Source organism: Watersipora subatra, chromosome 3 (assembly GCF_963576615.1).
Source record: "Watersipora subatra chromosome 3, tzWatSuba1.1, whole genome shotgun sequence".
Taxonomy (NCBI): domain Eukaryota; kingdom Metazoa; phylum Bryozoa; class Gymnolaemata; order Cheilostomatida; family Watersiporidae; genus Watersipora; species Watersipora subatra.
Window position 1 is genome coordinate 34,678,571 of NC_088710.1, and position 14,728 is coordinate 34,693,298.

Consider the following 14,728-nt stretch of genomic DNA (forward strand, 5'->3'; position numbering starts at 1 on the left):
GCTGATTCCGATTTTGTACTCAAAATAAAGATTAGTCCACTAACCGTCAAAGTCATTTAGGCTTTTTTAAAGCGTTTCAATATCCGTTTCAAAAACAACCCAATCGGCATTACAAGCTCCGCCCATAAATATGTGACGAAACCTAGCTTTTTCAGAAACGGAAGTTGGGAATGTTTAGTCCGATTTAGAATAATAGAAATGGGTGTCTTAAAACCCATTATTATCTAAATCCAGCCTGCAAAATAGTTTCAGTTTTTTATGAAAGGGATATAAACTATTTAAAATTGCTCGCAGCTTGTTACATGACGTTTAAATGGGCTGGACGCCGAGAAAAATGAGCTCAAAAAGCGCGGTTTTATCACGAGCTAGCGTTGTTATTGCGCTTTTTAAATATGCAATGCTAAATAGCTTATCTACCTTTCAGTGTTGTATTATGGGATTTGTTAGGCTCAGGCTATATTGGTGTCTGAGCTCAAGGCAGTACAGGTGGTCTTGGTAATTACGGTGAGTGCATAAAGCTGGATAAAGCTAGTGGGTAAAGCTAGGAGATTAGCTAAGGCAGGTAGGTAAGGGAGGTAAGGCAGTATGGGGGAGGATATAAGGAAGTATAACGAAAGACAGAGGCTCTTCTTCATCTTCACATCAGTACATGTGAGTACATTGATTTATACAACATTCAGAAAAGACTGATATTATTTTTAAGGCTGAATTTAGATATTAATGGATTTTAAAACACCCATCTCTATTCTAAATCGGTCTAAATATCCCTATGTAACTTCTGTTCCTAAAAAGCTAGGTTACGTCAAGTATTTAAGGGCGGAGCTTGTTATGCCGATCGTGTTGTTTTCGAGACCGATATTAAAACGCTATAAAAAGTTCTTCATTACTCTGAAAGTTAGTGGCCTAATCTTTATTTTTATTACAAAATCGGAATCAGCATGTCTGATTTACCTAGTAAATATGATAAAAGTTGTTCATGGCAGTTATGGTTTAAGGAAAATTTGCCGAGGCACATCAAACTTGAAGCATTGCTTACCTATTGACAATCCATCAAGCAAGTTGTGAAATGCGTCTCCAAATATAATCATCCAGGCAACTGTAGCAACATGCTTCTTGGGCTTCGCCGGCTTGCACGTCTCTGTTCCATTCGCATGACCATTCCCTGGGCCAGATAGCTCGATGTCTCCTGGTGCATCCTGCCAGATTAGTTTGAACACAAAGCTCAACAGTCAAGCAGACACATAACTGTGTTAACAGTTTTGAAAGCAACTGAAGCCCGGTGAATACGACAGAGCAATTAGTTTAATATAGCCAGCGAGAATTCAGGCCTGAAAAACAAAGCTTTCCTTTCTAGCTCCCTAAAAGTGCTATAAGAACCACCGCAAGGATCTATCAAGCAGAGCAAGAAATGCTGATCTAAAGCAATCAAGTTTTTTTAATTTCAAAATAAGATAACTCATAAATAGCGACAGCTACCAGCTGGCAAGCGATACACATTACCTCATCACCAAGAAGCGATTCACAAGTCTGAAAAGAGAGCAAGGAATGAATAATTAATCATAGCACAATGTTTAAATTATATATTAATGATTTCATGAGACAATAGCAAACCTGATAAACTGAGAGAGCTAAAAAATTGCAATAAAATATCACCTTGTGTGATACACTTCTAGTTGCATTTGTGTGCATGCTGATGTAGTGTAATTCAAAGGTACGATACTTTTCGGACTATAAACCACATCCCTATATAAGCCGCATCTGCTTTATTTTCCAAAAAATGATAATAAAACAATACATAGGCCACACCTTTGTATAGGCCGCAGAACTCAGGACGGTGATTTATAACATGGCAGCAACTTTGCTAGTTAAAACGGAACAGTACCGTTAGACACTGTTCCACAATAACAGACGTTCAATAACCCAATACCTAACGAAACAACACCGTTAGACATTGTTTCGTTTTTTCTTTCCCTGCTAGAGGCTCACTAACCGGAGATTCCGGTTGATGCACGCTATCGGTGAAAGAAAAAACCACAGAATAGCCGCACCCTTATATAAGCCGCATGGGTCAAAACATCCAAAAATAGTAGCGGCTAATAGTCCAAAAAGTACAGTAGTAATTGCACACACGCTCATCTAAATCTGACATATTAAACAACATTACCATTTCTGAATGCTTTTTATTGTGAGCACTAGGAGGCATCTCCGATGGTCGATCGATATCCACAAAAGTTTGCATTGGAATAGTAGGGACCAAATCAGTCTCGGCTACCTCTGGCTGCTCTTCGTGTCTCTTAGCCTAAGCATTACACGTCTCCTGTTTGAAACTGCCTTACTTTTTCACAAACAAGAAGCTAGAATCCGCAAGCGGGTAAGAGAATGGCCAAGCTAGCTGGTTACAACATGCATTTGCAGTTAGTATGTTGTTGCAAGCGTAGCTACAGCCATGTTATAGAAAAGATGATACCAACCTAGCGAATAGCATGGAGAACAACGTAGCCTGATATAAAACACGACAGCACCTCAGTCATTGAAATAATCCGACTCTGTTTTTACAACATAATATGCTCTAAACAGTTGTTACCCATCTCATACAAGCCACAAGTCTAATTATATCCTAACAGTAATTCCAACAACCTCAAACACATTATATAACTCATTATATAACACGTTCTATGACACTTTATCAAACCAGTAAAAGGCATCAAGCATCAAGGAAATGTAAACGGTTACATAAGAAATTGTTTTAAATCATCTTCGAACTGCCATTTGCCAAACAAAAAATTTGTTTTTCCGGGGAAGGAGAAAAATAACTTACAATTTTCACAGCCCATTATGCATGTATCTTTTCAACCCCCAGTAGCAAAATGTCGAATATGACAGATTCAAAGGAGATTTTTGAGAAAATAAAGTATTCATTAATTATGTTTTGGGATGCCAGTGATATGACGATATCATGCCTGAACACGAGTAATATTGATTCCTTGCATCCTACAACATACAGAAGATTGAAAATTTTTTACCGTTTCAAATTATTTTTAAAGATAGATCTATTTGCTAAAACACCTCAACAGTAATGTTTTAAACTGTCTTTGTGCCCCAGTTGTACCCAGAACGCAAGATAATATTTGGGTGGCAACCCATTACAATATGATTTTGTTGCCTACATAAAAAATAAACTAAATGCAAAAAAATTTAAAAATAATCAAATCTAACTCAATGATATGAAATATGTGCTTGCCTAAAACGTGGTGTTTTGATTTAAAGCGCAACTTTACGGAAAGTGCTGACAATTCGCCTCTAGCACAGAAAATGAACACAGAGTACTCTAAAATCATGCTACATCTAGAGGGTTTTTGCTGAGTAACATTGAGAATGACACTAGGAAATATAGTACCTGTTTACCTAATGCTTGGCGATCACTGTTTGTACAGCTTTAGGTAGCTATGTAACTGTACATCACCTAACATAAAGCATAAAATTAAGGGTTGTTTCCTCTTTTCTATGAGGAATATTATGAAAAGAGCAGACAACTCTCATAATAGCTATATATTATTATTATATTGTTAAATTTTGAAATTTTGAAAATTATTCAATCCAAACGCTCAAGAAACAAGAGTCTGCTACCATAACTGAAGTTTTAGATGTAGACTCAACTTTTGCCACTCAAACATTGTAATGCATCTCAAAAAACGTGACAAGCAAGGTCAAGGTCGCTTCAGTCTCACCACATAGTATTCAGTGGCCATCTTTAAAATCCTCTCAATGACAAAGAAGAGGTAGACTCCACCTATGATCATGCAGGCTTTCCACCTGTAGTGTTCTTTCTCCACTATCTCAAAAGCCTAGAACATCGAGTCATAATTATGAACAGTTTATGGCGAGGAGGAAATACCATGTTATAAATGGAAACAGTTAATTGATAGTTTAAGGAAATGTCAAGGGCATAAACTACTGCCAAATGCAGTCATACCTTGAAATACGAGTGTCCATATATATGAAAAATTTGTGATAAAATGTGCCCTCATCATACGATTTTAACCGTTCCAGGATTGGCATCGTATAGCGAAAATGTTGTATCAAAGGGTATAGGAACTCATAGTAATTATCTAATGCAAACATCCCTGGTAAAAACATCAAAATTTTATATAAGTACTGTACTATTGAAAATTAATAACAAAATAGTATGTTAACCTTAGTAAATATAGTTGCCTACAATAACTTAAGTGTATTTAGTAGTTATGGTTTGCAATAAAATGCACGTACTGTACACCTTGTACATGTACAGTGTGTGTGTGTGTGCAGTAGCAGCAATATGTACCTTAGAGAGCTCTTACCTACAAGACATACAACGAAAACGTTGAATTTAACTTAAATAAATTTAGCTTACAAAACACGTACTTAAAGCTAAGTTTTAGTAGGTAGTTTCAACTATTTTACTGAACGTCAACTTTTTATCACTAAAATTTTATCACCTATCACCTTTTCTGGCTGCGTTTTTACTGTAACTTTTAGCCGACCTCGTTAAAACCTTTGTTAATCTAATTCGACCAAAAGCCCGAGATATGCTGTTCTCAAAAGCGGCCTCTTGCATACTTCGCTATTTAATGGTCATCGGAAGGAGAAATGAAATTTTATTACAGTACCTGTGTAGTGTCCTGACTTGAGCTGGTACATGTAGTGGGTAGAGCAGAGAGAAAACAAAAAACTTATCGATGCTAATTATGTTACTGTACGCTTGAAAATAAATTTAATATGTAATGAAATGGAGTTTTGTTAACAGGCGGAGAAAAGTTGTCTAATCCCTGACTCTCTGTTCGAAGGAATCACAACTCCAATTTTGGTACTGGTTTTATCTGGAAAATATTACACAAAGAATGTTGAACTGGGAGAAATCAGTTATCATATCTCTTTTAGGTGTTGTAAGAAAGCTTTCGACGAACAGCATATCAGCATCTTTGTTATTTCGACGTAATAAGCACACTGACTCGCCAAATTTGAATTTTGAGTGAAATTTTTGTTGAATTCGTATTTTGAAATAAGATTCGTATGGCGATGATGAAAAAACATTGTGTTCCACTTCGTAAGGCGATAGTATCATTAAACAGAGACATCGTAACCTGAGGATGCACTGTACAAGCAAAGTTTCTACCAAGTTTCTACGTTGAGGTAGGAGACAAATTAGAGATACAAGCCGGTTCTTGGTGTAGCCGAATATTTGAGAGGCTGCTTACAAAACAACATTGCTCGGTCTTTCTCGTCGAATCAGGTTATGAAAGTTTCGAAAAAGGCCGGCCAAATATGAAGGTCAAAGAGAGTCAAAAAGAGACAAGCAGAAAAAAAGTAACAAATGAAAACAAAATTAGAATTAAATTTAGTGTAGAGTGAGATAAAAACTTATTTTTTAAAGCGAGTATAGTAAGCTAAGTTCATTGAAATTACATTTAAAGTTGATGTTATGATAGCGTGACAAAAGTATTGGTAGCGAATGTGTTGCAGCCCAGTCTCTCTCACACCGCCGTGAGCCGCTACGTCTGTCTTAAAGGTAATGAACTCCACGCAGCACCGTACATAATAACGCCACATTTTATCACAGATTATAACCACTACATGGGTACTTGCTACTTTGTGAGCGTAGGTAGTGAACTTGAACAATTAAAAACAATTTTTTTCATTGTAATAACCTTTTAGATAGTGTTTTTAAGAGGATGGTAACGGATCAATTTATGTTTCATTATTTTATTTAGGAAAAATTGATTTGAGATAGGAGCTCAGTTCAAGAAAACATAAAGGTCGTATGTCAAGGTATGAGTGTACTGAAGAGCAGCTCTCTGTCTCACAAGCTATCTTCATAACCTAATACACAGGAACTTTACTATTCACCTGAAAATAAAAACTATTGCAATAACTCCAACCTCGGGAATGAGTACGATTATCCCATTAGCGCTGAGGCTGCCGACAGCGAGGGCGATGAGAAAAGTGAGTAGGCTTGAGTAGAACTCCTTCTTCATCAGCGGCAGCACAAAGATTCCAGCAAGGGAGCACAGGTTGATGAGAGTAACAAACAGAAGTCCGTAGCCCCAGACTGAATAAATACACACCACCAAAAATTATACTCTAGGCATACATCCACACTGTCTGACACACTTATGGGACTATTTAGTGTGTGAGACATAATAGAAATTCACTAGGCGTTCATCGAAACAATCAACAAAAACTTTCAACAGGTTCAAAAGTAAATTCGGTAAATGGGTCACAAATATACAACCAAAAGTCTACTCAAGGTCGCCTCAATGTAAACATTTTTAACATATGGTCACCTCATCCACCTACACGCACACGCGTCACAGGGCCTGCACTCCTCCGAGGTCAAGTAACAACAGAATCTTTTTTTGTTTTTTGTTTATTCCGTAGTTTTAAAAAAAAACAATAAAAGCGAGTAAAATACTAAAAATATAGTTTTTTTTTCTGGATATACAGCAACAAAAATTGGTTTTAGGTTGCTCAAGGTTTATACAAATAGTGTCTTTTCCATAGCAAAAAGAGTCAAGATTACTGATATACACTTGATAGTCATGGCTACTGATATACACTTGATAGCCATGGTTACTGATATACACTTGATAGCCATGGTTACTGATATACACTTGATAGTCATGGCTACTGATATACACTTGATAGCCATGGTTACTGATATACACTTGATAGTCATGGCTACTGATATACGTACACGTGATAGTCATGGTTATTAACATACACTAAGTGCGGCAGTAAGGTCAACATTGGGCTAAACTTTAAAATGAAATTAACATTTTGCACTCTAGAAATAAGCCAATAAGTCAACTGGACTTAATTTGATTACTAACTTCATTACATAATCCTGTTGTTTGCTAGGACTAACCAGGAATAGCTAAACATTACATAATCCTGTTGTTTGCTAGGACTAACCAGGAATAGCTAAACATTACATAATCCTGTTGTTTGCTAGGACTAACCAGGAATAGCTAAACATTACATAATCCTGTTGTTTGCTAGGACTAACCAGGAATAGCTAAACATTACATAATCCTGTTGTTTGCTAGGACTAACCAGGAATAGCTAAACATTACATAATCCTGTTGTTTGCTAGGACTAACCAGGAATAGCTAAACATTACATAATCCTGTTGTTTGCTAGGACTAACCAGGAATAGCTAAACATTACATAATCCTGTTGTTTGCTAGGACTAACCAGGAATAGCTAAACATTACATAATCCTGTTGTTTGCTAGGACTAACCAGGAATAGCTAAACATTACATAATCCTGTTGTTTGCTAGGACTAACCAGGAATAGCTAAACATTACATAATCCTGTTGTTTGCTAGGACTAACCAGGAATAGCTAAACATTACATAATCCTGTTGTTTGCTAGGACTAACCAGGAATAGCTAAACATTACATAATCCTGTTGTTTGCTAGGACTAACCAGGAATAGCTAAACATTACATAATCCTGTTGTTTGCTAGGACTAACCAGGAATAGCTAAACATTACATAATCCTGTTGTTTGCTAGGACTAACCAGGAATAGCTAAACATTACATAATCCTGTTGTTTGCTAGGACTAACCAGGAATAGCTAAACATTACATAATCCTGTTGTTTGCTAGGACTAACCAGGAATAGCTAAACATTACATAATCCTGTTGTTTGCTAGGACTAACCAGGAATAGCTAAACATACAAAGCTCAGATGTGGCGAAAGAACAAACCTATTATATTTCTAATTACAACCTAGGGAAGTCTTCCTATTGCGGGCAACTGATATATATTATGCACACTAATTACTAATGCCAGACAGTTTGGTATTTAAACCATGTATGAGTGGCAGATAACGTTCTCTTCGGAACACTGCGAGGTGATTAATTGAGTCATTACCAGATAGGGCTAAACATTCCCCAGATCACCCTACTTGCAACTAGTGAGTTCTGGCTTTGTTTCAAACACTGCTAATTGACACACAGTAGCCATTAGCGGTGTGCCATCTTTCTGTGAAATATATTTTCACAAATATATTTCACCGAAAGATATTTGTGAAAATATTTCACAACTTTTAAAATGTTGTGTTTGAATTTAATTTTAAAGATGAACTTACACAAAATTTTAGTTCATTTTATCAGAAGGTGTTGGTATTTTTCTATCATTTGTGATTGTTTTTAATGCTTTAGGTGATCTGATAACCAGAACTTTTCAAGATTAAAATTGGCAAAACTTGTTCGAGTTTGAAATGCTTAAAAGTAAAATGTATGTGAAATGACATCACTAGTTGCTACAGTTGATATCGGCTATTGCGTTCAAGTTGCAGCGTTACGCGTCTCTATTCTGTCCGATCCCTTTACAACTATAGATGTCATAATCGTACTTTCGCTTGATCTGAGTGTTTTAACTCTGATCAAGTTTTGTCGATAATAATCTTGAAACATCCTGGCAGTCAGATTACCTCAAACATAAAAAACAATCGTGAATGATAAAAACATCGATACTTTGTCATAAAATATATACTACAATTTTGAGCAGTTCCTCTTTAACAACAAGAAGTGCAACATTGTTGATAGCATGAAGTACAGCTATGGAAGTGAATTAGACAGAAACATCGATAAGCGATTTCACCTTGCAATTTGCTCGGCACAGATAATGAATCGTGTAATCTGATATCGGATCAGTAGCTAGTGTAAATCATGCTTATTTGCTGGTGTACTGAAAGTTGGTTATTTAAAGTCTGGTACACATCGATGATCCGCTGCACTATCCCAAACCCATCCATGATTACATCAGCAGCGAACAGTCCGTGACACGATGTTCTCATTATATAATGCGGCCACTGAAATGATGAAATACCAGCAGCAACTAGCCTGGGTGTGGCTCTCTTCCCCCCCCCCCCCGCACCCCCCCAAGAGAGCCATGCCCAGGCTAAGCAGCAACTATCATGAAGGAAAATATAGATCAAGCAACCTGCAACCGCCAATCACCATCACTGAAGTGCTGCACATTGCAGATTATCGTCAATGCATCAGCAAAACATCGAGAAAGTTTGACAGCTGCAAATCTTACCGACATATCTGTTTATCGATCTGCAGCACACATAGTCGACAAATAATAGCCGTGAGGACAACCCTGATATAGCGTGATACAGCGTATACCAGTCCTAAGTGGGTTTATCTCATAAATGGCATCGTCAAAAATTTTCCCAATAATCTTGAAAAGATAACCCAACAAATCCACCCTCTTGCATGTCTCACTTGTCAGCGTGAGGCACAATGGTAGGTTTAAACAAAATATAAGAAAATGTTAAGAATAAGTTTGGTGATAAGAATGCCAAAAAACTGATTCCATAAAATTCTTAGACGCTCACTCTATGTAGACACAATAGTCTATTTCTTGATTCTGAAAGAATAAACCTCGTGATGGACATATGAACCAAGGCTTTGTTTCTCCTGAATATCAATTACTAGTAACCACATTAACTCTTTCGCTACCGTAAGCCGATATATCGGCTTTCGTGGTCATTCAAGTACAGACCGTAAGCCGATTCGGCTTTTCAATATGGTTTCACTTTTCTTTTAATTACGAAGCCTATACAATAGCTAAACTAAGCAAGTTTTGTTTCCAGTGAAACAACCTTTTTGCCAATCATGTACACCTAAAAGAAGATTTTTTTTGTTCAACGATTACATTTCTAATTATTTTTCAAAACGGCAAAACCAGATCGTTATCGTCATGGCAAGGAAAAACACACCGCGTTCGTTCAACGCAAATAAAATGTTGGATATTGTACGAGAGTGGAATTCACTTTGAACTTATCTTGTAGAAAATTTTGTTTTGAATAAGATGCATTTTACAGTAAAACGATATCTGTTTTTATTCTCGGGATATTTTTCAAATACTAGCGGTATATCGGCTTTTCTAAAAATTCGTTTTATTAATTTGGGCATAACATTCATCCAGTAAGATTTTAATGTGGTTTTGAAAGAGTTCTAACGTAAGAATTCTAATACACCAGAAACAGCTTAAAACCTTTACGGAGCTCATTATGTTTTGTGCTAGGGTTGTTCCAAGAATAATGCTAGCTTTTCAAGTTTAACATCAGAAAAACCCTTTACAAAATAACCATTTCTTTTCATTTGACCAAAGACTTGCGAGATGTTTATGTAATGTTGTTAGTGATATCTACCAAATTTTGTACTAAAGGCTGGTTCACACTATATTCCCGTTAGTCAGCGTTTTTTTTTCGATGTTAATCGTCGATTATGTGAACCTTGAACCGATGACATCGACGAAACATCGCGGACACATCGGGAAAGTTTGCAGCTGTCAACCTTTCCCGATACTTCACTGAGCATCGACAACTGCCTTCGGAATGTGAATCATTTTGGCGATGGTAATTCGCGATCGCGAATAGTGTGATTTATTCAAACCCGTTTAGGGTAGTCGCTGCGGGAATAATTTCTGATTCTAGCACGCGAGAACAAAGAGGTTTCTGTACGAAAATTTAAAAAGATAAATGAAAACACTACATCACGGAGTATTTCCTGATGCAAACGCGGATGGGTTTGTGATAGTGTGAACATGGTTGTCATCGACGATCACCGAAGTATCGTGGCATCAATGTCGAAATACGGCGATTTAGTGTGAACCAGCCTTAAGATACGGCCACACGTAACGAATTATTCGTTCAATCTGACCAAATTCACGCAATTCACAGAATTCCGATTTATTCGGTGGAATATCACAGAATGATCTGAGCATGCATACCGAATTCGTCGACGAAACGCTTTTAATTGGCTGAACAAGTTTTTAGCGAGCACGATTCTAGCAGCTTTTGCAATTAGTACAGTCCAAGACACGTTTGACGACGCACAATAAAAGTACAAGTGCAATTCAACATAATACACACGATGCCAATGCTTAGATTGCGCTATTGTTGGTTTTTATCGTTCGGACACTATGGCTACAAATCATTTCTCTTTTAATAATAAAGCCTGGTTTCCATATGACAGGGCAAGGCGCACAACAAGGCACACGACGTCATGCGTAGGCCAGCTGTGATATGGAAACGTCAACGCACGACAGTCGCACGAGGTGCGTACGCTGATCGCAAGGATCCAACAGAATGGGTCCTTGCGATGATGTATCCCACAATACACCGTTAGACCTTTTCAACCTATCCCACAATTCAAACGGAGGGCTGTGTTCCGAAGAAATCGGTTTCCCGTATGAAAGAGTAAGCCTGGTGACATGTGACAGCGCAATTTCGCAACAGAGGGCTATTTTTCCGAAGAAATATGTCTCTCCTACGAAAAAGTAAGGAAATTATCCACCCTGTCCAATGCAAGGATGGCGCCTACGTGCGATATGGAAACACTGCATCGCGGCCCAAGAAATGCATTGCGCACGATCACTGGGCCGTGCACGTTCATTGCGCTGCCATATGGAAACCAGACTTTACAGTATTCCTTTTAGCAGCAAAATTTCGATGGTAGAAAGAGTTGCCGTCTACAGCGCAATAAAGTCAGTTGCATCGTATTTACTATGGCAAATTGCCGTAATATTTTGCTTGCGTGTCGCCTTATGCGCTTCGGACTACATAAGATTTGAAAGCTGTTAGAATCGTGCGCGCTAACCACCAATAGCGCACCTTAAGCAGTTTCATCGTGTATTATATTGAATTGCACTCGTACTTTTATTGTGTGTCTTGGACTATACTAATTGCAAAAACTGCTATAATCTTGCTAGCTAATAACTCGTTCAGCCAATTAAAAGCGTTTGGTCGATGAGTTCCGTGTGCATGCACAGCTCAAATCATTCTGTGATGTTCAACCGAATAAATCTGTGAATTCGGTCAGATTGAACGAATAATTCGTTACGTGTGGCCGGACCTTTAAGCTGCATATAGTATATTGGCATATACTACATGCAGAATAACACCAGAGATAAAATGAGCATGAGGTGAATAATTAGGCACAAATACAGCTGCTCAAGGGTCAAGGGTATTCAATGGCATTTCCATTGGTATTTGTTTGGAATGCTCTTGCAACACTGATTAGTAAATCCGTGTCCAGGATTTACTAATCAGGGACACGATTTACTCCGATTTACCAACCAAACACTCTTGTCCTTGATTGGTAAATCTGCTTTCGTCATGTGCAACTTTTCATGTTTAAAAAATATATAAAATGATAAACCCGTTATTATCATCAACCACTTTGTGTCTCGCATAGAAAAATACCGTTGGTAATAAATAACCTTGGAGAATGTAACCTGAACGTAACCGATAGCAGCGAGTAAGACTATCGTGACAAAAATATTCACACACACGAGCAGCGTGTGTAGCAACCCAAGTATTGGCACGCTGCCTTATTGCTGAACATAAGCGTGCATAACCTGTTCATATATTGAACGTGAAGCTAACCAGAGAAACGCGTAGTGAGTTACCTAGACAGCTCAACAGTGCGTGCCATTTGAGAAATTGCTTTTTGGAACATCAGATACATACCTCAAGTAGGCCTGTCCATATTAGAAAAGAAAGTGGTGAGCATCATTGCTTTTTAGTTTCCAAGGCAGTTTTGTGTCACTATTCATACATTCACTGTGCTTCTATGACACACGTAACCCACAAGTTTGCGCATCCGCAAGATGGAAACCGCAAAAATCCTCAAGTCAAGCGAGTTTTATTACTTGTAAATTATTTACCGAAAGCTTCCTGTTTCATGTTTGCGAAAGATGGAAATCGCTTTTGTGAATTATGCTCAAGAAAATGCAGTGCAAGCATTTAAACAATTCCCACACCTCAGTCGTTCCTATTTCCATTTCAGCAGTTCCAAATGCGCTGCTATGACCTCATGCATAGAAATTCTTATCTTTTGTAACAAAGCACCAGCATTAACCAATAGTATGTAACGTTTATTAAAACCCTGTCGCACGGTAACTCAATGTGCGCACAATTCCAAATCCACACCATCCACACTTCGGAATCATAATGATAATCTAGATCCAAAGACCAAATTCCTGATAGCCAAAGGAAACACCAAATAGAGCAACTCTGCGTCATTGCAATAGAAAACAAGCCAACAGCTAACCTTTGAAATTCATTCCATTCTATCCAAACGACACTGTATAATTTCACTAGTTACTGTGGCCACATAAGATTGTACTAAGAAGGCATAACCAGGATCTGCTATTTGATGAAACCAGCATGGTTTTCATTATGAACTGCAAAGGTATACAGGCATCCATAAACCGTTAACTATGACAAATCAGGGCTTATATTGTCACTTTGTTAATGAGTACTCAAGGAGAAGGGATAGAAGGTGGCATACTTACCCTGAAAAGCAGGGGGTGACGTCCCATTAGACCTGTGGTTCCAGTGCTCTTCGTGATCATCTATGGTATGGTCGGATTTAAGGCAGTCCTGGGTGATGGCATAGAGTATTTGAGGACACGATGCTTCAAATTGCGGCACAGACAGAGGAGATGTCGCTGTCGATGATCCATAGCACTGCAGTAAAGAGGAGGATGCATTCATAGGTAGTTCAAAGTGATGGTGGCTCAGAGGAGGCCTCGTAAGCACATTACTTACCATTTAGAAATGCTTTGCTAAGAACTATCCTAGCGCTTGCATCAAATAAAAAAATTTTGCATGGAAATTTTTTCATGACATATTTGAGCTTCAAACAAATTGTAAACATCTCGTGATTGTTTTTATAACTTGTATAGCATGTTATAAATCAGTAAACTGGACCCTCGCCATACAATTTTAATTTGTTCCAGTGTTGGCATTGCAAAGCAAAAAATTTCGTATGGGAGGCTATAGAAAGACAGTAATTATATAATGCAACCACCCCCTGGTGAAAATCATCAAAGTTTTATATACGTACTGTACATATTAAAAATTAGTAATAAAATATTATGTTAACTTTAGTAATCATAGTTACCTACAGTAACTTAACACAGTAACTTAACACAGTAACTAAGTGTATTTAGTGGTTATGATTTGCAATAAAATATAACATTACAATGTACTACGTAGAGAGTTTTTATCTTTGAGACAGACGTATAACATAAACTTTAAATCTAACTTAAATGAATTTAGATTACTAAACACACACTTGAAGCTACATTTTAGTATGTATACCTATTTTAATAAACTTCAACTTTGTCATCAACCAATATTTCACCAGCCATCTGTTTCCGATTTCGTTTTCACTATAACTTATAATGAATAACTGAACTGAGAGATTCAGTCTCAAAATCTCAAAACCGAGCATCAAATCTCTTTCATGAGGTGTGAAACGAATTTCAAAGAATAGCATATCGGCATCTTCATTATTCCGACGTATGCAGCATACTGACTACTAAATTTCAATTGAGATAAATTTGTGTTCATATAATATGGCAAAAAAAAAGTTGTATGGCAAGGGTGAAAAAACATCGTAAGGTGAAAAATCGCATAACAGGGTCTTCGTAACCCGAGGTCACACTGTATTGCACGCTTTTAGTTGTAACCATGCAGTGTTTGGTATGGGCAACTAAAAGATCAACACCAACTTCTGCTGGAAGCAGTACTACAGCGGTGTGCAAAATAAACTGAACCCTTCGTTGTAAAGTCGAAAATTTTCAATTACAGTATTGTTACTCATTGTGGATTTAGTCAACAGCCGTTAACTATATACTAAATTAATCCTCACTTTGTTCTT

At 37.4% G+C, this 14,728-nt stretch overlaps 1 protein-coding gene across 1 annotated transcript in view; it reads right to left on the reverse strand.

Moving 5' to 3' along the window:
* The window catches only part of LOC137391548 (metal cation symporter ZIP8-like), a 30,950-nt gene that overhangs the window by 4,380 nt on the left and 11,842 nt on the right, over positions 1 to 14,728 (reverse strand). The window contains exons 3-8 of the mRNA XM_068078055.1: positions 13,356 to 13,530; positions 5,916 to 6,085; positions 3,729 to 3,845; positions 2,165 to 2,299; positions 1,501 to 1,527; positions 1,037 to 1,196 (exon numbers count right to left, since the gene is read on the reverse strand). Coding sequence (XP_067934156.1) covers positions 1,037 to 1,196; positions 1,501 to 1,527; positions 2,165 to 2,299; positions 3,729 to 3,845; positions 5,916 to 6,085; positions 13,356 to 13,530 — 784 coding nt within the window. The remainder of the gene's footprint in view (positions 1 to 1,036; positions 1,197 to 1,500; positions 1,528 to 2,164; positions 2,300 to 3,728; positions 3,846 to 5,915; positions 6,086 to 13,355; positions 13,531 to 14,728) is intronic.